This window comes from Hyla sarda, chromosome 1 (genome assembly GCF_029499605.1).
Source record: "Hyla sarda isolate aHylSar1 chromosome 1, aHylSar1.hap1, whole genome shotgun sequence".
NCBI classification, from domain to species: Eukaryota; Metazoa; Chordata; class Amphibia; order Anura; family Hylidae; genus Hyla; species Hyla sarda.
In genome coordinates, this window is record NC_079189.1 from 512822435 (window position 1) to 512847521 (window position 25087).

At 41.4% G+C, this 25087-nt stretch overlaps 1 protein-coding gene across 8 annotated transcripts in view; it reads left to right on the forward strand.

Moving 5' to 3' along the window:
- Positions 1 to 25087, forward strand: part of MCTP1 (multiple C2 and transmembrane domain containing 1) — an 822947-nt gene that overhangs the window by 297286 nt on the left and 500574 nt on the right. For 5 of the 8 annotated variants that reach the window (XM_056537914.1, XM_056537903.1, XM_056537877.1 and 2 more), the window contains exons 5-7: positions 5109 to 5220; positions 8514 to 8543; positions 14518 to 14556. The exons of 1 other annotated variant lie outside the window; for it this stretch is intronic. In XM_056537914.1, the coding sequence (XP_056393889.1) occupies positions 5109 to 5220; positions 8514 to 8543; positions 14518 to 14556 (181 nt within the window). The remainder of the gene's footprint in view (positions 1 to 5108; positions 5221 to 8513; positions 8544 to 14517; positions 14557 to 25087) is intronic. 2 more of the 8 variants (XM_056537887.1, XM_056537895.1) reach the window with 2 other exon arrangements.

The following is a 25087-nucleotide window of genomic DNA, read 5'->3' on the forward strand; positions in this document are numbered from 1 at the left end:
CATCACGGCCATGCCCCCTCAGTGCAAGTCCACGTGACGTCACAAGCCTCCGGTGCTGAACCCGGCACTCTAAACGAATGCCGGGGGCAGCACAGAGATCTCGGGGGTCCCCAGCAGCGGGACCCCCGCAATCAGACATCTTATCCCCTATGCTTTGGATAGGTGATAAGATGTCTAGGGACAGAGTACCCCTTTAAGCATCATTTTGCATTACAGTTTTCTACTTTAAAACTGCCCACTCCCAGGTAAAAATAAATAAAAATAAATCTATGCATGCAGAGACTACCTGAGTTCTCCCTCAAGAACCGCTCTGCCTGATCATTGAGAAAACAGTGAGAGTGATCAATGACAGCCACACAGATTTCTCTTTTTTTCTAGTTTATTTCCTAACTTCAGCCTCCTTTCATAGCTACAATACATCAGAGATGTGTAAACTACTAGACATAAGGTGTGGAATTATAAGCCCTGAAAAACTTTAGACCACCAAGGGGGCAAACATTAACCTCTTCCATGCTTCAACCTACTGGTGACGGAAATAATAACAACTACCCTAGACCACCAATAGTACCAATGGTAACCCCTTCACTGCCCCAGCTCACCAGGGATGCATTAACCACTAACCGCTCTCCTAGAAAAAGACATATGCAAACATTTAACCTTAAAATGTCTTAAACTACCATGGCAGGTGACACTTATCCTTTTACTGTAGTAGGCATTAATTCCCTTTTCTATCTTAAACCACTAGAAATGTGTTCAGGCACATGTGAAAAGTTTTGATCAGTCGGGGTCTAGGTGTTCAATTACTACAACAACCCAGGAGAAGACCACGCTAAGCACATTCTCTCCCGACTCTGTGCCACGAGATAGAGATGGCCTCTATGGGGCCGTTATGTGTCAGGAACTGTCCAGAGTAGAAGCAAATCCCCATTGCAAACCTCTCCTGTTTTGGACAGTTCCTGACATGGACAGAGGTGTCAGAAGAGAGCACTGTGGTCAGAATGGAAAGAACTATGCAACTTCCTCTGTAGAATACAGAAGCTGATAAGTACTGGAAGGATTAAGACTATTAACCCCTTAAGGACATGTGCCGTAAATGAACGGACGCGGTGATCGGAACAGGGTGAGTGCTAATATCTATCAGCAGCCATCCCGGCATATCGCCCAGGGGGGTCTTGAGACCCCCCCATGTCGGCGATCGCCGCAAATCGCCGGTCAATTCAGACTGGCGATTTGCAGCTATTCTGGGTCAATCGGGTCTCAGCCCCATTCACCCTTACCCAGCAGGAGTGAGGTGGCACGGGTGCCGCCTCACGATCACGTGATTGATCGGTCGGAACAACCGACCAATCATGGCCCTGCTGGGCAGTGATCGGGACGGCGATCAGAGCAGAGATCGACGCCGGCGGGGTCTCTTACCTGTCCATGGTCCGGCGGGGGTCCCCTCGGTGGTGGCGACAGGAGCAGCAGGATCGGTGGCCGCAGCGGCGGCAGTCCCGGCAGCAGGATACAGCAGGTCTCTTCACCTCCTGCTGTTGCTTAGCAACAACTCTCAGCATGCAAAGCCAAAGGGCATGCTGGGAGTTGTAGTTTTACAACAGCTGGAGTTCCAACTACAACTCCCAGCATGCCCTTTGGTAGTCTGTGAATGCTGGGGGTTGTAGTTATGCAACCGCTGGAGGCACATTTTTTCTATGAAAAAGTGTGCATCCAGCTGTTGCATAACTGCAACTCCCAACATGCACAGACTACCAAAGGGCATACTGGGAGTTATAGCAGTGTGCATCCAGCTGTTGCAAAACTACAACTCTCAGCATGCCCTTCGACTGTCAATGCATTCTGATTGTTGCAGTTTTGCAACAGCTGGAGACACAATGGTTGTGAAACAGTTTGTATTCTAACTCGCCGGTGTTTCGCCAGTGTGCCACCAGCTGTTGCAAAAATACAACTCCCAGCATGCACTGAGAGACTGTACATGCTGGGAGTTCTAGTTTTGCAGCAGCTGGAGGAACACTGGTTGCGAAACACTGAATTAAGTAACAAACTCTCAGTGTTTCGCATCCAATGTGCCTCCAGCAGTTGCATAACTAACTACAACTCCAAGCATGTATGGTCTGTCAGTGCATGCTGGGAGTTGTAGTTTTGCAACAGCTGAAGGTTTCCCAGCGAGAAACTCATTGTAAACCCGCCCGTGTGAATGTACCCTAAAAACACTACACTACACTACAGTATACAAAATAAAAAGTAAAACACTAAAAAAGAAAACAAAAAAAAAAAACGTCTTGTACGGCACTGTTTCCAAAACAGAGCCTCCAGCTGCTGAAAAACAACAACTCCCAGTATTGCCGGACAGCCCCTGACATGCTGGGAGTTTTGCTCCAGCTGGAGACACCCTGTTTGGGAAACACTTCCGTAGGGTATTTTTGTCGCAGATTCAAATCCCCAATTCAGGCCTCAAATGCGCATGGCGCTCTCTTGCTTTGGAGCCCTGTTGTATTTCAAGAAAACAGTTTAGGGCCACATATGGAGTATTTCATTCGGGAGAAATTGCGTAAAAATTTTTGGACTTTTTCTCCTTTTACCCCTTATGAAAAGGTAAAGTTGGGGGCTACACCAGCATGTTAGTGTAAAAAAAATTACTTATACACTAACATGCTGGTGTTGCCCCATACTTAAAATTTTCACAAGCGGTAAAAGACCCCGAAAATTTGTAATGCAATTTCTCCTGAATACGGAAATACCCCATATGGGGGTGTAAAGTGCTCTGCAGGCGCACAACATGGCTCAGGAGTGAGAGCGCACTATGTACATTTGAGGCCTAAATTGGTAATTTGCACAGGGGTGGCTGATTTTACAGCGGTTCTGACATAAATGCAAAACAATAAATACCCACATGTGACCACATTTTGGACACTGCACCCCTCACGGAATGTAACAAGGGGTATAGTGAGCCTTAACACCCCACAGATGTTTGACAAATTTTCATTAAAGTTGTATGTGAAAATGAAAAAAAAATAATGTTTTCACTAAAATGCTGGTGTTACCCTAAATTTTTAATTTTCACAAGGCAGAATAGGAAAAAAGCCCCCCAAAATTTGTAACCCCATTTCTTCTGAGTAAGAACATACCCCAAATGTTGATGTAAAGTGCTCTGTGGGCGAACTACAATGCTCAGAAGAGAAGGAGCGCCATTGGGCTTTGGGAGAGAATATGTCCGAAAATGAAGGCCATGTGTGGTTACATAGCCCCCATAGTGCCAGAACAATGGAACCCCCCCATATGTGACCCCATTTTGGAAACTACACCCCTCACAGAATGTAATAAGGGGAACAGTGAGCATTTACGCCCCACAGGTGTCTAAAATGAAAAATTGTTCTGGCACCACGGGGGGGCTTTGTAAACGCACATAGCTCCCAACTTCTATTCCAACCAAATTCTCTCACCAAAAGCTCAATGACACTCCTTCTCTTTTCAGCATTGTAGTTCGCCCGTCCAAATTTTGTGGAAGTTTCCAAAATAGTATGCCATGTGTTTTTTTTTTTTGCTGTTCTGGCACCATAGGGGCTTCCTAAATGCAACATGCCCCCCAAAAACCATTTCTGCAAAATTTGCTTTCCAAAAGCCAAATTTGACTACTTCTCTTCTGAGAATTGTAGTGCACCCACAGTGCACTTGACGTCCACACATGGGGTCTTTCCATACTCAGAAGAGATGTGGTTACAAATTTTGGGGGGGCATTTTCTCCTATTACCCCTTGCAAAAATGTTAAATTTGGGGGGAAACCAGCATTTTAATGAAGAAAAAAAAATTTAATCTTCACATCCGACTTTAACGAAAAGTCTTCAAACACCTGTGGGGTGTTAAGGCTCACTGTACCCCTTGTTACGTGCCTTGAGGGGTGTAGTTTCCAAAATAGTATGCCATGTTTTTTTTTTTTTTTGCTGTTCTGGCATGACAGATGTACCTATGGGAGGGGGCGCCGGAGTACCCCTTTAAGGTGAAAAAGGGCTCAGTCCTTAAAGGGGTACTCCCGTGGAAACCTTTTTTTTTTTCTTTTAAATCAACTGGTGCTAGAAAGTTTTGTAAATTTGTAAATCACTTCTTTTAAAAAAATCTTAATCCTTCCAGTACTTTTTAGGGGCTGTATACTAAAGAGAAATCCAAAAAAGAAATGCATTTCCTCTGATGTCATGACCACAGTGCTCTCTGCTGTCCATTTTAGGAACTGTCCAGAGCAGCATATGTTTGCTATGGGGATTTTCTCCTGCTCTGGACAGTTCCTAAAATGGACAGCAGAGGTCAACAGAGAGCACTGTGGTCATGACATCAGAGGAAATGCATTTCTTTTTTTGATTTCTCTTTCGTATACAGCCCCTAAAAAGTACTGGAAGGATTAAGATTTTTGACAAATCTGTTTAACTTTCTGGCACCAGTTGATTTAAAAAAAAAAAAAAAAGGTTTTCCACGGGAGTGCTCCTTTCAGGGGTTAAATAGAAGTAATTAAAAAATCTGTGTAACTTTCTGGTACCAGTTGATTTGAAAACCTTTTTTTTCTCACCGGAGTACCCCTTTAATGATTCATTAGCTTAAAACATGTGGCTGACAAAATGTAATTTCCTCAGCTATGCTTGGAATATCATAGGAAACATGGGCTTGTTTGCACTTCTTTTCCTGGGCTCCATTTAGTGGTGTTAAGAGTTTATGGGGGTGGAATCTGCTGACACATGTGCTTATATTCTCATACAAAAGTCTGTTTCTTAACGGGAAGATGAGTATTGCAGATGTAGCTGCTGACAAAATTCTGGCTAAATATATATTTGTATGGATCTGGCTTCTATGTACTATTCCTATCAATTATAGGGTACAGGTTGATATGTGTCAACGCAAAAATTATATTAGTTTATGTTGCTGTGCTACGACTTGACGTGCGGTGCGCAAATAAGAATAATATGTTTGTGTCAAAATAGAATTTATCTGAAAGTGAAACAAGATCTAATAATAAGGTATAGGGAATTCAGTAGGAAGACTTCTCATTAGTTGTCATCCATAGCGCTAATCATTACCATAGGGATTACCTGTATATTATTAATCTCCTTACTTTGTATTTTCAGCTCAAAAGACGTTGCGTTAAATTTAAAGGATCCCCAGCATCCCGAGCATGTATTGGGAACCATATATTTATCCGTTGTTCTATCTCACAAGGACAATGTCTGCGTGGACACGGTGAGACACTTCATAGTAATAATAACTAGTAGCAAACGATAGTTTTGGTAATAATACTGTGGATTTTTGTGCATACTGTATGTGTCATATAAATATATGTTATTTATACATATATGTATATATATATATATATATATATATATATATATATATATTTCACAACTACCTTTACAACCAAAGGAAACTTGATGTCTGCATATGGAGGGGCCATTTTGTTACTTATCATTTTGCTGGGCACAAGTAAAGGCAACAAGACAAAGGGATTCTCCCAAAACTTTAATGTGAAGGGCCTATCCATAAGATACACAAGTGTTTTCCATACAGTTTGCCTTCAGCTGTTGCAAAACTGCAACTCCCAGCATACTGTTTGGAAAACACTGGAATACACAATCTACTGTAAATGAGATGAATAGGGTTCTGACTCCCGGCATCCACACTGATCAGCTGATCGAAGTGGCCAAGGTGCTATAACGTCACTTGAAGCCTCTTTATTGCTAACCAGACAAAGCTTCATATATATATATATATATATATATATATATATATATATATATATAGTAGTGACTGTGTACGGCATTGCAGCAAAGTCCCATTTATTAAGTCGGACTCCCAATTGTTTGCTATTCATGGTCTATCCTAAGAATAGGTCATCACCATTAAAGCCCCTGAAAACCTCTTTAATCATAGGTGAAAGGCTGGGTTCACATATGTCCTGCATCTGGTATAGGTGAACTCAGCCTAGATCTTGATGCAACCGATACCACAACTGATGACAAGTAGTCATCAATTTTATGGCATGTCCAACCATCCGGCATCAAAATTGAGAAGCTGGATGATTGTGAACTGTCTCATTCAAATGAATGGGATCATTTCTAGCACCAGTTTCACTCCGATGCATGCCAGAGGTAAACTATGCCAGATGCTGGACATGTGTGAACCAGCCTAACTTGTAGCTCCTTGGCCTCAATGGAACATCTGTAACAGAGCCCCTGCCTACCATGTACCATTTATTACACTGGTGTCTCTATATGTGGCAGAGGTGCCTTGGGGCCCCCCAGGACCCCTATTGTTGTGCCCCTGCTATTAATGTCTAGCCTGTATTTCCTAGGGTTGACTATACACCCTAGAGAAGCACTTTAACATCATGCTGCCTGGTCGCTCCACTTTTACTGATCCAGATGCCATTCGCCTCTACTCGTGATATAGCTGACTGCTACCCCGCAATAACATCACCAATTTAAAGAAAAATCACAGCAAAGTCAGGACTTTTAAACTTTGCTTTGATCTTTCCTTACATTACTGCTTATGTACAAGTATCTAACATCAGTCGCAGATACAAGCCCAATGTAAAAAGGGCTGAGTTCTCATAGGGACATTGTTGCTGATGCACAAGGATATCTGCAGATCTGTTGCCGAGATACTCTGGAAGCCTTGTGGCTGGCACTATGGAGCCCATCCATAGTATCCACTTTGTGGCTGGGATATTGGGAGACATCTGCATCTGTTGAAGACACAGGTTGTTGGGTGAGGCACTTTAGAAGGCACACCTGTTCAGGTAACCTCTATGGATAACTCGAATAAATGTAAGGGGCTAATAAAAATGATAAAGCGCAAAAAAATTTTGCATTATGCTTCTGTATTTCCTTTTACTTTTAGGTTATGGGTGCAGGTTCAACCGGTTTTCTATATTTGCATGAATGTCTGAGGACTTGTGTTCAAGGGCAACAAGAAGTCATATGGCTTTTTTATAAAACTGAATCTGGTTTTAAGGAATGAATATTGGCTTTAGCCTAACCCGCATGCATTTAATGGAAACACATATATACACCGATTAGCCATAGCACTAATATCAGCTGCATACTATCGTGTACTTTGTGGTTAAGCAGCCCCATATCCAGTAAGCTGCTATACATTATATACCCTGACATCTTTCTATCTATCATAGCCACATCATTAGTGTTACAGTAGCTCTTCTGTGGGATCAGACCACTAGCCTTTATGCCCGAATACATCATTGCACCATTCCATGGAACACTTTTAGAACAAAATATAAACACAGCGCTCCAATGTGAAGAACGTTTAGCTGATTTATAGCCCCTACGGCAGGAGAAGACTCACCGGATCATGTTGTGAAATCCAAGAGGCACAAAGCTCAATGGGCTCAGTAATGTATAATCCTCGAGGATGACGGTGGTTATAGTGAATCCACTTTATGACTGCAGCTTTATCCCACCCTCACCTAGGTGTGGGTAAAACAATGAAACCATGATGTCGGCACCAAACAGGTACAGTTATAGGGATATAACTGCGCTGTCCAACAACCAGGTATTGTGAAGAGTTTCTTTTATTCATACATGTGACGCGTATCAAGGACGGTCCGTCCTCTTCTTCAGACATGTTAAAATGAATGAATCCCAAACATTATAAGCATAGGTATCACACATGTGACCGGAAATGACATAGGAATCGACACTTCGTTCAAAATTTTTAAATGAAATACATTATGGCCGAGAGGGCTTAATGAAACAATTGAGAAAACATTGTGAAACAACTATTTTTATCATTTTTATTGTGGGTGGATTTTTATGGATTCATACCTGTATTTTTATTGTTTGTCGCTTCCTAGGTCATTCCTGGTCACTAGTGATACCTATACTTATAACGTTTGGGATTCATTAATTTTAACATGTCTGAAAAAGAGGACGGACCATCCTTGAAACGCGTCACATGTATTAAGAAAAGAAACTCTTCACAATACCTAGTTGTAGGTACCTGTTTGGTGCCGACATCGTGGTTTCATGGACCACTTTTGGTAGACATGAACCACCTCATTCTAGGAACACCATGCAAGACCTGCCTTTTTGGAGATCATCCAGTTGTCTAGCCAACACAGTTTGACCCCAGTCACCCATTTTTCCTGCTTCCAAGATATTAGATTCAAGCACTATTCTTTGCCGCCTGCCATATATACCCCCCATGACAGTTACAATTGTAATAATATAATTAATATTATCCACTTTTTCTGGTTTTATTGTTATGGCTGATCGTTGTATACATATATAAATATATATAATATATATATATATATATATATATATATATATATATATATCCTAAATAACTCACAAACATTTCTACTGATGAACACATATATGCTCAGCATGGCTATGGCTACCGGGAAGGTTATGAACTTGTTTGATAAAATATAATAAACTGCTGTAGATCTTGGTAGATCTTGACCTACTATTCGGACATTGTTGATGACCTCCATAACACATTAACCTTTTTCACAGCCTTTATCTATGTTCAAGTCATCTGAGCCGGTAAGCAGTTTGAATGCTGTGACTCTTGTCGCCATTGTGCTGTTGCTTAGTTACAGTCCATTGAAGCATGGTCATATTTGTTTTACTATGAAATTGCTGCATGAATATATTGTCTTGCTACCTTCCAGTGCTATCGCATGTTAATGTCTTATGTGGGATCTTTACTTTACAAGTTAGTGTATTCCAGAGGATGTCTACTTTCAGACACATCCATGTAGTAGTCAGGACCTAGGATCTGTGTAGAGAAAAATCTACTTTTTTTATTATTATTATTATTATTATTATTATTATTATTATTATTTTTTTTTTTAGCAATCTAGAGATTTGGAACCAAGACATCCCCTTACCATGTCCTCTGGGGATAGGAGATATATTATATTTCTGTGAAAGGATCACATATTCTAATCCCTTTTATATGCATGCTTTGGGTCTAGCTTTTCTTACCCCACAGAACATCTTTTTTTTTTTTTTGCACAGTTCACCGTCTCTCATTGAAGCAAAAGGACAACTTGTTTTTTAAAAGGCTTAGGCTGGGTTCACACTACGGTTTTTAATTACGGTTCCCGTATACGGCTGGGAGGAGGGGTGGGTGGTCGCCCGCACTCAGCCGTATTTGGGAACCGTAGTTAATGTATGTCTATGAGCCGACCGGAGTGAACCGCAGCCTCCGGTCGGCTGCTTTTTTGGCCGTATGCGGTTTCCCGACCGCAGGCAAAAACGTGGTCGACCACGTTTTTGCCTGCGGTCGGGAAACTGCATACGGCCGAAAAAGCAGCCGACCGGAGGCTGCGGTTCACTCTGGTCGGCTCATAGACATACATTAACTACGGTTCCCGAATACGGCTGAGTGCGGGCGCCGCGATTAAGCCCCGCCCACGCCTCCTCCCAGCTGTATACGGGAGCCGTAATTACAAACCGTAGTGTGAACCCAGCCTTATCCAGGAATAGAAAAACACAGCTTGTTTCTTTCAAAAACCGCTCCCTGTATGTCTCCTGGTTGGGTGTGGTATTACAACTTGGCTCCATTTACTTTAATGGAACTAAGCTGCAGAACCACATTTCTGGATAACCCCTTTAAATAAAACCACATTGCTTTTAATGTGGTACTTCATGTGGTTAATGGTTCTGTAGACATGTCCTTATTATTACTGCATTAAAGGGATATGCCAAACTAACACAATGACACGTTGTGGGAATTTTACATTATGTTATGATCACTGAGAATCTGACCTGAGGGATCCTGTGGTTCCCATTGTTTCTATAGTAAAAAAAAGCATCTGCTTAGCTCTCGCATTGCATTGAGTGGATATAAAAAAAGTACATGCTGCTTATATAATGATTTGCAAAAAAACTAAAAAGAAAAGGGTGAGAGCAATTGGTTTCTGTACTAGTTGCCCTAACACATGTAGAAGCACCAAAACAAATGGACACACAACAAAAATACCTTAATCCAATAAATCTTTATTACAAAAAAATATCTATATATCTATAAAACTCAAAGGCCCTGATTTACTAAGAGTGGAGTGTTTATTCTGGAGTGAAAAATTTGGTTGCATAAATAAAATTGCGACTAAAATTTAGGCACTAGAACCGAGAAAAAGAGTTGACTTTAGTAAATGAGGGCCAGTGTGTGTGTTTGTGTGTATGTGTGTGTGTGTGTGTGTGTGTGTGTGTGTGTGTGTGTGTATGTTCCAGCATCACGTCCAAAAGACTAAAGATATTATCATGAAACTTGGCACACATGTTACTTATATGTCAACAACAAACATAGGATAGGTGATTTAACCCTTACTCACCCCCATTTGCCAGGGGTGGAGTTTTTGTTTAAAGTCCCATACAAGTCTATGGGAAATATATGTTACTGCATAACTTCCAAACGGCTGGAGATATTTCGATAATACTTGGTCACATGTTACTTATATATCCACTTAAAATATAGGATAGTTAATTTAATCTTTAACTACCCCCATTTGTGAGGGTCAGGGCTTTTGTTTAAAGTCCCATTAAATCAATGGGAAATGTATGTTCCCACATAACTTCCGTACGGCTGGAGATTTTTCAATACCTGGTACACATATTACAGGTTGGACGGGATAGGAAGTCGGGATAGGAGGTCGCGATATGAGGAAGGGAAAGGAGGACGGGATAGGAGGTCAGGATAGGAGGACGGGATACGAGGATGCGATACAAGGACAGTATAGGAGGTCGGGATAGGAGGTCAAGATAGGAGGATGGGATAGGAGGTCGGCATAGGAGGTCGAGATAGGAGGGTGGGATAGGAGGACGGAATAGGAGGATGGGATAGGAAGACTGGATAGGAGGATGGGATAAGAGGTCGGGATAGGAGGTCGAGATAGGAGGACGAGATAGGAGGACGGAATAGGAAGTCGGAATAGGAGGTTGAGATAGGAGGTCAGGATAGGAGGTCAGGATACGAGGACGGGATAAGAGGACAGGATAAGAGGTTGGGATAGGAGGACGGGATATGACAACAATATATGTGGACGGGATATGAAGTCAAAAGCTTCCTCCTTTGTTGATTTTCCTCCACAACAAGGATTAGGAAGGAAAAACCGGGCAACGCCGGGTACTCAGCTAGTAGAATATAAAATATGCCCATAAAATAAATAGAGGCCCCTTGTGCATCAATAGACTATGCAGAGGGAAAGGACTGAACCTGTGATAAACCAGCATATCACAGGAAGTATATATAAATATATCTGGATAAATGTGTTTTTGAAACGTGTCTCTTTATGAACAAAGGATTGTAAATAACATAATGACAAAGCTGTCAGTTTTAGACTACCCGTAATATTGATATTATAAAAAAATAAGCTGATGTCTACAGACATGTAAAATATCTGTAGTTTAAAGTTCAGGTTCTATTTATAGTGTTTTACTAGAAGAATAGGAGGATCCCAGTGCCGTAAGATGAATGAACACAACACCAACAATGCGAGGAGAAAGACGTTATTCTTGACCAGGCGATGAAATGTTTTGTTTGAATAGGGTCGTGGCTTTTGTATATAGCAGTGGATTCCTTTTTGACATAACCCACAGTATGTGTAAAGGGTATTACAATGTAAGCATCTGATTATATAAAATACAGAGGGCGTCATCAAGTACAGTAGCTATTTAAAGCAATATGTCTAGAAGAGAGATGTCTTTTGCAGAAGCAAGCTGCTTGTCTTCTAACTACACATTAACCTTTGCTAACACATTGAGAATAGTGTAAGTGCATGAACTAATCTGTTGTGTTGTACATTTGTGCTTGCTGGATGTATCATGCATCTGTTGCTTTCTGTATACAGTACGTCCATGCATGATGTTTATTGTCATTCAGCCAGAGGGTCTCACCAAGTACTGGTCTATAAGGACATATTCAGGGTAACTGTGGTTAGCTGCTACTGTATGTCCCTGCAGCATTCAGCTGCGTCATGTAAGGTAAAAGATAATACCTAGACATGATTGACATATGGCAGCCAACTATGTCCATAAACTAAATTCATATTCTATTATTACAGAGTCAAATACTTGAAAATGTTCTCTTGAAAATGAGTATGATTTTCTGTTTGAAAGAGTTAATCTATTTACCAAACTAAAACTTCTAAGTTTTAAATTATAATTAAAGGGGTACATTTTTTATTTTTTTTTAATAAACTGGTGCCAGAAAGTTAAACAGATTTGTAAATGACTTCTATTAAAAAAAATCTTTACCCTTCCAGTACTTTTTAGCAGCTGTATGCTACAGAGGAAATTCTTTTCTTATTGGATTTCTTTTTTGTCTTGTCCACAGTGCTCTCTGCTGACACCTGATGCCCATATCAGGAACTGTCCAGAGCAGCATAGGTTTGCAATGGGGATTTTCTCCTGCTCTGGACAGTTGTTAATACGGCATCAGGTGTCAGCTGCATGCACTGTGGACAGACAAAAAAGAAATTCAAAAAGAAAAGAATTTCCTCTATAGCATACAGCTGCTAAAAAGTACTGGAAGGGTAAATAAAAAAGGTTTTATAGAAGTCAATTACAAATCTGTTTAATCCATTAAGGACACAGCCATTTTGTACCTTAAGGACTGAGCCCTTTTACACAATTATGACCACCATCACTTTACGAATTAATAACGCGAAAACGCTTTTACCGAATATTCTGATTCTGAGATTGTTTGTTTTTTCGTGACATATTCTACTTTATTTTGGTGGTAAATTTTCGGCGTTAATTGCATCCTTTTTTGGTGAAAAATCCCAAAATTTCATGAAAATGTTGAAAATTTAGCATTTTTCTGACTTTGAAGCTCTCTGCTTGTAAGGAAAATGGATATTCCAAATAAATTTTATTTTTCTTCACAAACACAATATGTCCACTTTATGTTGGCATCATAAAATGGACATACTTTTGCTTTTTGAAAAAATTAGAGGGCTTCAAAGTAGAGCAGCAATTTTCAAAAATGTCCTGAAAATTGCTAAATCTGAAGGGACAGATGTTACAGAACTACAACTTCCAGCATGCCTGGGCAGTCGAGGCATGCTGAGAGTTGTAGTTTGGCAACATCTGGAGGGCTACTGTTTGGGCACCACTGTAACAGTGGTCTCCAAACTGTGACCCTCCAGATGTTGCAAAACTACAACTCCCAGCATGCCCAGACAGCCATTGGCTGTCTGGGCATGCTGTGAGTTGCAGTTTGGCCCCCCTAGTGGTTGCCACAGTAAAGATCGATTTACTTTCACTTTCAATTCCCCTCCCCCCCCCCCCCCACTGTCGATTCCCTACCTGAGCAAAGATCCAGCAGGCTCCAGAGAAGATCCCAGGTCCCCAGGCAATCTTCTCCTGCAGGTACGGCCTCCGTCTTCTTCCCAGAGCCCCTCGACATCCAGGAGCGGGCAGAACGGGGGGTTGCCATGGCAACCCCCTGTCCTGCGCTGCCATTGGTTAGAACTCCGTTCTGACTAATGCCAGGGGATAGGAGGAGATCGCAGCTTTGCGACCTCACTCCTATCCTTTAGGCTGATCGGGGCTGTTGCTGACAGCTCCGATCAGCCCTATTTTCCGGGTGATCGGGTCACCAGAGACATGCGATTTTCTCCGATCGCCGACATCGGGGGGGTCTCAGGACCCCCCTGGGCGATGTGCCGAGGTGCCTGCTGAAGGATTTCAGCAGGCATCCGGCTCCGGTCCCCAACCGGCGAGCGGTGGGGACCGGATTTCCCACGGAAGTATTCCTTAAGGACTCGGAATGCAGGGCGTATCCATAAGCCCTGTGTCCTGAAGAGGTTAACTTTCTGGCACCAGATGATGTAAAAAAAAAAAAGTAATATCATAATGCAAAGTGGATTACGTCAGTATCATAAACCTTCATAGTGTACTTCACAGTTAAAACTCTGTTCACGTCTACATTAAAAATATATTTTCTATTTATTATCTGTGAAAAAGTATTGTTTATTTTAAAATGTAATTGTTTATTTCTATGTTTTAAAAAAAATATATTTTTTTAAATATAAATTCAGTTACGATAAATATTATGCAGCTATTATCTGACACTAGAAACAATCATAGTGGGGGGAGAAGAAAATTATTTTTATTTTATTTTTTAAGCTTGAGAGCTTTACCTTCTGTAACAAATATACACAAACATTTCTGCTGAACAGTGTCTTATAGATTGTATACATATCATTCTCTATACCAGTGGTCTCCAACCTGCGGACCTCTATATTTGCAAAACTACAACTCCCATCATGCCTGGACAGCCAGCTGGGAATTGTAGTTTTGCAACATCTGGAGGTCCGCAGGTTGGAGACCACTGCTCTATACCATTTTAACCTTTACACACAAACACAATAATCTGCATTTGTCGTTTTCATCTTTCTGCCCTGAATACATTGTACTGAATAGGCCTTAACAAGGAATGAAGATCCCTCTGGCCATTTTGGTGCTCATTGGAAAAAAATATCATTTCTATATTATATTTTGTTTGCAGAACATGATTACAAAGAAGAATTGGAAAAGATCAAGTAAGGTAATTTGTTGTAGTTGAGAAGTTACTTCCAGCATTGCAAGTAGATAGTTAAAGGGGTATTCTATGAAAAAACTTTTTTTTATATATCAACTGGCTCCAGAAAGTTAAACAAATTTGTAAATTACTTCTATTAAAAAATCTTAATCCTTTCAATAATTATCAACTGCTGAAGTTGAGTTGCTGTTTTCTGTCTGGCAACAGTGTGCAGTTCCCGAGACAAGCAGAGATGTCAGCAGAGAGCAGAGTAGAAGAGGTTTGCTATGGGGATTTGCTTCTAAACTGGGCGGTTCCCGAGATAGGTGTCATCAGAGAGCACTTAGACAGAAAAAAACAGCTCAGCTTCAGCAGCTCATAAGTACTGAAAGGATTAAGATTTTTTAATAGAAGTAATTTACAAATCTGTTTAACTTTCTGGAGCCAGTTGATATATAAAAAAAAGTTTTTTCCTGGATAACCCCTTTAAATGACTGCTTATTTAGGTATAAGAGTTTTGTTTGTGTCTGCAAGGCTATGTTTCAACGGGGGAAAGTCCGCACAGAAAATCTCCTACCAACAGCGTACCGCTATGACTGCTCTTCTCATAGATGGCAATGCATTTCTGTGTGGACTCTGCAGAAAGAATAAATATGACTATTTTTTCTGTTGGCACCGGAATCTGAAATTCAGCCATGTGAACAGTGCAGCAGAATCCCATTGAAATCAATAGAACTCTGCTGCTTCGGAATATCCGTGTGGAATTCTTCTGTGGAATTCCGCATGGGAATTTCATAATGTAAACATAGTCTAAACCTTCCTATCATATGCATTATCTAATCTTTTTGGGTTGTGCATCAGAAAGTTTTATATTTATTTTTAATATTAAAAAACAATCCAAGTAATCAAATAGTTTATTGAAAACTTCACTGTAAAATACCACTGAAATGGTTGGGGTACTAAACTGGCCAGCATTCGGAACATTTAGTTCCAAACACTGTGCGCGTGCTGCGGGGTTCAGCCATACCCCCTCATGACGTCACGCCACGCCCCCTCAATGCAAGTCTTTAGGGAGGGGGTCACACCCCCTCCCATAGATTTGCATTGACGTCTCACCACACCCCCTTAATTCAAGTCTATGGGAGGGTGCGTGACCACGTTCCCTCCCATATATTTGCATTAAGGGGGCATGGTGTGATGACACGAGGGGGCGTGGCAGTGACATCACGATCCCCGCTACTCGCTCAAAGCGTTCTAAACTAAATGTTTCAGATGCTGGGGTAGCGGAGTACCCCTTTAAGTAAGTTTCCACCTTAAATGTGACATTTTTAATTTATAGTAAATCAGAAGGAGAATGCTGATATAATTCATATAATTCTATAATTCAATTAGTCAGAAGGATCAGCTGTGTAAAGCAGTCCTTCTTAAAGGGAGATTTCAATACTTAAAAACCTATTCCTTATCCACAGGACTGACCGCTTGGAACCCCCATGATCTCCAGGACAGAGCCCAGACTCTCCCTACTACATGAGTGGTGTGTCAGCACACACTCTATACATTGGTGTCTCTGGTGCTCTCATAGACAAAGTACAACATGGGTGCCCCGTTCTGGAGATCACATGGGGGCCCAGCAGTCAAACCAAAAACCTCTGTGCATGGAGCTGGGGACCAAAGTAAAGACACAGTAAGTAACAGAGACTTACTGCGTCTCTATTCCAGAGTTTACTGTATGTGCAATGGAACAGGACACATTAAACAGCCCGGTGGCAGCTATAACAGTCAGCTCTGCCGGATTGCAGCTTTTGCAATGGCAAAAGACGTAAAAAAACATCGTAAGTTGATGCTCTATTCAACTGACGATATCCTTGATGTCTGGACCGTCATATGTCGGGGGTTTACTGTACAGTGTTCACACATAAACACAAAAATGACTCCTGCTTGTCCAGCACTGACTATATGGATCTCTTCCCTTTCTATTTCTTCTTCCCTTCTATTGCTTACTATTAGTCACCTATTAAAGTAGACACCAAACCTGCTATGCACACAGGTCACAAGTTCGCCTTTCTGAGGCTGCAAACCTCCAGATTCAAATTCCCATCAGTGGTTTAGGTTCCTTACAGCCTCACTTTCAGACTGATTATCCCCTAGTTTTTTTTAGCCCAGCGACAAGCTGTCTTCAGCACCTGTGCTGATCAAGAATAGTCTGAAAACCTGGAGTGGCCCTGTTAGGGAATTAAAATCCTTACTCACACTGATAACAGAACTTACCTGCTAAGTCTTTCCAGGGATTCAACTATTTTCAAATTCCCCATACCTCACATAGTTTTCCCAGGATAAGATATGTGCTTGCTGAAACCTCATAGTGACAAAAATAGTGGTTGGGAATTGTTTTTTTTCCCCAAATACCTGTCCTATTTAGATATATGTCTCACTATATACACAGTCATGGACGTAAATGTTGGCATCCCTGTATTTCTCACAGAAAAGGATTGCAGTAACACATGTTTTGCTATAAAAATGTTAATTCCCTATGTGTGTTTTGGAACTAAACCAAAAAAGGGAGGAAAAAAAAGCTAATTGGACATACTGTCACACCAAAATCCAAAAATGGGCTGGACAAAATTATTGAGCAGACCAGAGCAGAAGATGACCAATAACACTGATCAGTTCTATGCCCTATGCATAGCACTGAACAGTATTAGCAATCAAAGGATTGTTATAGATAGTCCCCCTATGGAGACTATTAAAGTGTAAAAATGAAAGTAAAAAAAGGAAAAAAAATTTGAAAAATCCCCTCCCCCAATCAAAATAAAAATTTATAATGTCCTTTTTTCCTATTTTACCCCCATAAAGTGTAAAAAAAATTATAATAATTAATACACATATTTGGTATCGCTGCTTGTGCAAATGTCCGAACTATTAAAGTTATGATTTTTCGAAGACGAGGAGGAAAAACGAAAATGCAAAAATAAAATTTGCCTGGTCCTTAACCCCTTAAGGACCATGCCAATTTTCACTGTAGGACCAGAGCGTTTTTTGCACATCTGACCACTGTCACTTTAAGCATTAATAGCTCTAGGATGCTTTTACCTTTCATTCTGATTCCGAGATAGTTTTTCGTGACATATTCTACTTTATGTAAGTGGTAAAAGTTTGTCGATACTTGCATCATTTCTTGGTAAAAAAAAATTCCCAAATTTTATGAAAAAATTTAAAATTTTGCACTTTTCTAACTTTGAAGCTCTCTGCTTGTAAGGAAAACAGACATTCCAAATAAATTATATTTTGTTTCACAAATACAATATGTCTACTTTATGTTTGCATCATAAAGTTGCCATGTTTTTACTTTTGGAAGACATCAGAGGGCTTCAGAGTTCAGCAGCAATTTTCCAATTTTTCACAAAATTTTCAAAATCTGAATTTTTCATGGACCAGTTCAGGTTTGAAGTGGATTTGAAGGGCTTTCTTATTAGAAATACCCCACAAATGTCCCCATTATAAAAACTGCACCCATCAAAGTATTCAAAATGACATTCAGTAAGTGTGTTAACCCTTTAGGTGTTACACAGGAATAGCAGCAAAGTGAATGAGAAAATTCAAAATCTTCATTTTTTACACTCGCATGTTCTTGTAGACCCAGTTTTTGCATTTTTAGAAGGGGTAAAAGGAGAAAAATCCTCTCAAAATTTGTAAACCAATTTCTATTGAGTAAGGAAATACCTCATATGTGTATGTCAAGTTTTCGGCAGGCGCAGTAGGAAAGGAGTGACAATAGGATTTTGGAGAGTGAGCTTTTCTGAAATGGTTTTTGGGGGGCATGTCACATTTAGGAAGCCCCTATGGTGCCAGAACAGCAGAAAAAACCCACATGGCATACCATTTTGGAAACTACACCCCTCAAGGCACATAACAAGGGGTCCAGTGAGCCTTAAAGGGGTATTCCATGAAAAAAACTTTTTTTTATATATCAACTGGCTCCAGAAAGTTAAACAGATTTCTAAATTGCTTCTATTAAAAAAATCTTAATCCTTTCAATAATTATCAACTGCTGAAGTTGAGTTGTTGTTTTCTGTCTGGCAACAGTGTGCAGTTCCTGAGACAAGCAGAGATGTCAGCAGAGAGCAGAGTAGAAGAGGTTTGCTATGTGGATTTGCTTCTAAATTGGGCGTTTCCCGAGACACGTGTCATCAGAGAGCACTTAGACAGAAAAGAACAGCTCAACTTCAGCAGCTCATAAGTACTGAAAGGATTAAGATTTTTTAATAGAAGTAATTTACAAATCTGTTTAACTTTCTGGAGCCAGTTGATATACATAAAAAAAAAGTTTTTTCCTGGATAACCCCTTTAACATTCCACAGGTGTTTGACGACTTTTTGTTAAGACAGATGTGTAAATGAAAAAAAAATTTTTTTCACTTAAGTACAGTTTTTTTTCCAAAATTTACAATTTTTACAAAGGGTAATGGGAGAAAATGCCCCATACAGAGTATGTAAATACCCCATGTGTTGACGTCAAGTGCTCTGTGGGCGAACTACAATGCTCAGAAGAGGAGCGCCATTGAGCTTTTGGCAAGATAATTTGTTTGGAATGAAAGTCAGGGGCCATATGCGTTTACATGTGACCCCATTTTGGAAACTACACCCCTCACAGAATTGAATAAGGGGTGCAGTGAGCATTTACACCCCACTGGCATTTGACAGAACTTTGAAACAGTGGGCTGAGTAAATGAAAAATTTAATTTTTCATTTTTACGGACCACTGTTCCAAAAATCTGTCAGACACCTGTGGGCCGTAAATGCTCACTGCATCCCTTAAGACATTACATGAGGGCTATAGTTTCCAAAATTGGGTCACATGTGGGGGGTCCATTGTTCTGGCACTATGGGGGCTTTGTAAACACACGTGGCCTTCAATTCCGTACAAATTTTCTCTTCAAAAGCCCAATGGCGCCCCCTCTCTTCTGAGCATTGTAGTATAAATTTGTTTTGTTTTTTTACACTAACAGGCTGGTGTAGCCCCCAACTTTTCCTTTGGGGGTAAAAGGAGAAAAAGGAAATACCCCATATATGGCCCTAAACTGTTTCCTTTTAAATACGACAGGGCTCTGAAGTGAGAGAGCACCATGCGCATTTGAGGACTAAATTAGGGATTGAATAGGGGTGGACATAGGGGTATTCTACACCAGTGATTCCCACTTTATTATGTGTTAGTGTAGTGTAGTGTTTTTAGGGTACATTCACACGAGCAGAGGTTTACAGTGAGTTTCCCGCTAGGAGTTTGCGCTCAGGCGAAAAATTTGCCACAGCTCATACTTGAAGCAGGAAACTTACTGTAAACCGGCCCGTGTGAATGTACCCTGTACATTCACATGGGGGGCAAACCTCCAGCTGTTTCAAAACTACAACTCCCAGCATGTACTGACCGACTGTGCATGCTGGGAGTTGTACTTTTGCAACAGCTGGAGACACACTGGTTGGAAAACCTTCAGTTAGGTTGTGTTACCTAACTCAGTATTTTCCAACCAGTGTGCCTCCAGCTGTTGCAAAACTACAACTCCCAGCATGTACTGATCGCCGAAGGGCAGATGTAGTTATGCAACAGCTGGAGGTACGCAACTACAACTCCCAGAATGCCGAGACAGCTGTTTGTTGTTTGGGCATGCTGGGATTTGCAGTTTTGCAACATCTGGACGGCTACAGTTTAGAGTCCACTACACAGTGATCTCAAAATATTGCAGAACTGCAAATCCCAACATTCCCACACAGCAAACAGCTGTCTGGGCATGTTGGGAGTTGTAGTTTTGCAACATCTGGAGGGCTACAGTTTAGAGATCGCTGTATAATGGTCTCAAACTGTAGCCCTCCAGATGTTGCTAGGCAACTCGCCAACTTCCGTAGGATCCAGGGAGCCACATCAGTGTCCTCGTCTTGACCTGAGAAAGGGGGCGTGTCCTCTGAAACGTCTGACGTGTCCGGCAAACACTCACCTGTCTACCCCTTCGTGAGAGGAAGGAAGACCAGCTCCGATATGCCTGTGAAAGGGCGAAACTACACCGGCTGCTGGATCAGGACTGTCGGACGTTTATTAGTGAGCACTGTGGGTGAAGTAATCTTTGTACCTTTATACTTTCAAAAAAATGGAGATTGCTCCGATTTTGTACTAAGAAGTTGAAACTACTAAAGCATTTCTTAAAAACGCATATTGTTGTCAAGTGTGTATTACTTCTTATGTTGGATGCTGCTTTAGACGGAGTGGAGTCTCCGTTCACTCACACTTACCACCCCAGTGCTAAAAATAAGGTTTATCACTTTACTTATGTATGCATCTCCCTCCTATCCCTTAAGGGGGTTCGTGGGTGTCTTGGACAACACTGATCCCCCTTATTTTCCGTGTCACCGGGTCACCATAGACCCATATGACCCGGAATCGGCGATCGCCGACACGGGGGGGGGGGGGGTTCCGGTGCGCGGCGAGGACCAAAATTCCCACTTGCGTACAGGTACGCCCTTGGTCCTTAATTACCAGGGAGCAAATGCGTACCTGTACGCCCTTGGTCCTTAACGGGTTAAGGTCAAAATGGGCTTGGTCCTTAAGGGGTTAAACTGTCCTGGGGCAAGTAACAGGTGTGGGCAATATAAAAATCACACCTGAAAACAGATAAAAAGGAGAGAAGGAGTCTTTGCATTGTGTGTCTGTGTGTACCACACTAAGCATGGACAACAGAAAGAGGAGAAGAGAACTGTCTGAGGACTTGAGAACCAAAATTGTGGAAAAATATCAACAATCTCAAGCTTACAAGTCCATCTCCAGGGATCTAGATTTGCCTATGTCCAGAGAATGCAACATTATCAAGAAGTTTGCAACCCATGGCACTCTAGTTAAAGGGGTTCTCCGGTGCTTACACATCTTATCCCCTATCCAAAGGATGGGGACGCCCGCTGGGGACGCCCGTGATCATGCATGCGGCACCCCCGTTTGTAATCAGTCCCCGGAGCGTGTTCGCTCCGGGTCTGATTACGGGTGAACATCGCTAACACGCCCCCTCCCGTAGGCTTGCATTGAGGGCCGGAGCGTGACATCACACGGGGGCGGAGGTGTGACGTCACACGCCGCCGGCCCGATGGTTGCCCGTAATCAGACCCGGAGCGAACACGCTCCGGGGACTCATTACAAACGGGGTGCCGCGTGCATGATCACGGGCTTCCCCAGCGGCGGGACTCACTCGATCAGGCATCTTATCCCCTATCCTTTGGATAGGGGGTAAGATGTGTAAGCATCGGAGAACCCCTTTAATCTTCCTGGGCTTGGACGGAAGAGAAAAATTGATGGAAGGTGTCAACGCAGGACAGTCCGGATGGTGGATAAGCAGCCCCAAACAAGTTCCAAAGATATTCAAGCTGTCCTGCAGGCTCAGGGAGCATTAGTGTCAGTGCGAACTATCCTTCAACATTTAAATGAAATGAAACACTATGGCAGGAGACTCACGAGGACCCCACTGCTGACACAGAGACATAAAAAAGCAAGAATACATTTTGCCAAAATGAACTTGAGTAAGCCAAAATCCTTCTGGGAAAATGTCTTGTGGACAGATGAGACCAAGATAGAGCTTTTTAGTAAAACACATCATTCTACTGTTTACTGAAAACGGAATGGGGCCTACAAAGAAAAGAACACAGTACCTACAGTGAAATATGGTGGAGGTTTAATGATGTTTTTTTTTTTTTTTTGCTGCCTCTGGCACTGGGTGCCTTGAATGTGTGCAAGGCATCATGAAATCTGAGGATTACCAACGTATTTTGGGTTGCACTGTTCAGCCCAGTGTCAGAAAGCTGGATTTGCGTCCGAGATCTTGGGTCTTCCAGCAGGACAATGACCACAAACATATGTCAAAAAGCACCCAGAAATGGATGGCAACAAAGCACTGGAGAGTTCTGAAGTGGCCAGCAATGAGTCCAGATGTAAATCCCATTGAACACCTGTGGAGAGATCTTAAAATTGCTGTTGGGAAAAGGCGCCCTTCCAATAAGAGAGACCTGGAGCAGTTTGCAAAGGAAGAGTGGTCCAACATTCCGGCTGAGAGGTGTAAGAAGCTTATTGATGGTTATAGGAAATGACCGATCAGTTACTTTTTCCAAAGGGTGTGCAACCAAATATTAAGTTGAGGGTGCCTATCATTTTGTCCAGCCCATTTTTGGAGTTTGGTGTGACACTATGTCCAATTTGCTTTTTTTCCTCCCTTTTTTGGTTTAGTGCAATCCTTTTCTTTGAAAATACTTAATTTTCTTGAAAAAATTCAGGGGTGCCAACATTTACGGCCATGACTGTGTGTGTGTATGTATGTGTATATATATATATATATATATATATATATATATAGCAACAAAAGAAGAAGGTCCGGCACGTTAGGTGGTGGATAAAATAAGCTTTCCTTTATTCACAAATCTTGACACGATTCACATACAGAAAAACGTCTGACGTGTTTCACCTACGTTGAGGCTTAATCGTAGAATCGGAGTCTACGATTAAGCCTCAACGTAGGTGAAACGCGTCAGACCTTTTTCTGTATGTGAATCGTGTCAAGATTTGTGAATAAAGGAAAGCTTATTTTATCCACCACCTAACGTGCCGGACCTTCTTCTTTTGTTGATTGGACTTTTGGCCGAGGGTGGTACCGGCCGGTCCCGGGCACAGGTGAGCTACCTGGATGTTCAGTGAGAGCGGACTCCACAGCCTCCATTGCATATATATATATATATATATATATGACATTTGTGTAATGATGCATATTACAGCTACATGAGGTTATAATATGGAAAATATACTGTAAGAACATAAGGGAAGATTCATCAAAACCTGTACAGAGAAAAAGTTGCCCAGTTGCCCATAGCAACCAATAAGATCGCTTCTTTCATTTTTAACAAGGCCTCTGCAAAAGGAAAGAAGCGATCTGATTGGTTGCTATGGGCAACTGGGCAACTTTTCCTTTGCACTGGTTTTGATAAATCTCCCCCATACAGTATAACACTATCAGTTGGCACAAACATTTACATTGTAAAAATAAATACAAAAATGTACATATTATTGTTTTTTTAAGGAATTAAAAAAAAAAATGTATTATTGTGCCTCCTAATACTTACTGTGTAATAAGCATTATTGGCGAGTATTCCTATAAGAAATGGGGCTTAACCACTTAATGCAGTTTCCAGGGTTCTTCTATTCAAACCCTATGCTCAGTATAGGCCATCGATATTAAATCAGGCTGATCAGCTGTATGCCAGAGCAGTACCCTCATATACAAACATCAGAGATAGGAGCAGCCAGTTCCATATAGTGTGCAGTTGTCATGCTGGGTTACTGTAGCTCAGCTCTCACGGCCGCTATACACTGTACTGACCTGTCTACTTCTGACTCTGTCTGCTTCTTACTGTTCACTGTGTATATACCATTGCTATGGTTCTGACTTATTTTTTTTAGGGGGGCAGGTGTCGATCGTAACACTGATCAGATATTTGTGGCCTTTCCTGAGGATATGGCATCAATAAAAGAGTCCCTGAAAACACTTTTAGCAGCTTTACTAGTGTTTTGAATATGTCCATTTTGAGTGATTGGCTCTTTACTTATACTGCAAAGTAGCCTAAACAATGGACATGACTAACCTATCATGTATTGCTGAGCCTGGCTGAGATGCCATTGGTTACATAGTTCATAAAGTTGAAAAAAAGACTAGAGTTCATCAAGTTCAACTTATAACCCTACTGTGTTGATTCATAGGAAGGAAAAAAAAACCCTTTGAGGCTGATGCCAGTTGCCCTATATCAGGGGGAAAATTTCCTTCTCGACTCCAAATATGGCAATCAGAATAAATCTCTGGATTAATGTTCTATCCCCATAAAACTAGTATCCGTAACTTGTTATAAATTTTCAAGAAAAGCATCCAGGCCTCCCTAAAACTAGTATCCGTAACTTGTTATAAATTTTCAAGAAAAGCATCCAGGCCTCCCTTCAATTTGTTTAACCCCTTAAGGATGCAGAGCATATATGTATGTCCTGCACCCGCTCCCGCAATATGAGACAAGCTCAGGAGCTGAGCGCACTTTATACCTGGTGGATCCCGGTTGCTGACAGCAACCAAGACCTACAGCTAATGCAAAATATCACCCATTGGGCAGGTGTCTGGCATTTACCCCTCAGACGACACAATCAAAGTTTATTGCAGCATTTAAAACAGGAAAGATCACTCTGCAATAGCTTAGAGGAGCTAATTAGAATACCTGCGGCAAAATTGTTGGGTCCCAATCAGCTGAGAGGACAGTGAGAGGTCTCTTACCTTCCTCTTCCTTGTTCAATCGGTACTCTTATGCTGCAGCCAGTCATGGCAGGCTAGAGCAATGGAGCGCTGATAACACTGATCAGTGCTGTGTATAGAGCAGCAATGTTCAGTAATATTCCATTATGAAGACTAAAAAAATTGTGAAAAAAAATAATAAAAAAAATGTAAAAGTTAATAAACGTTAACTAACCCCTTTCTTAATAAAAGTTTAAATCATCCCCTTTTCTC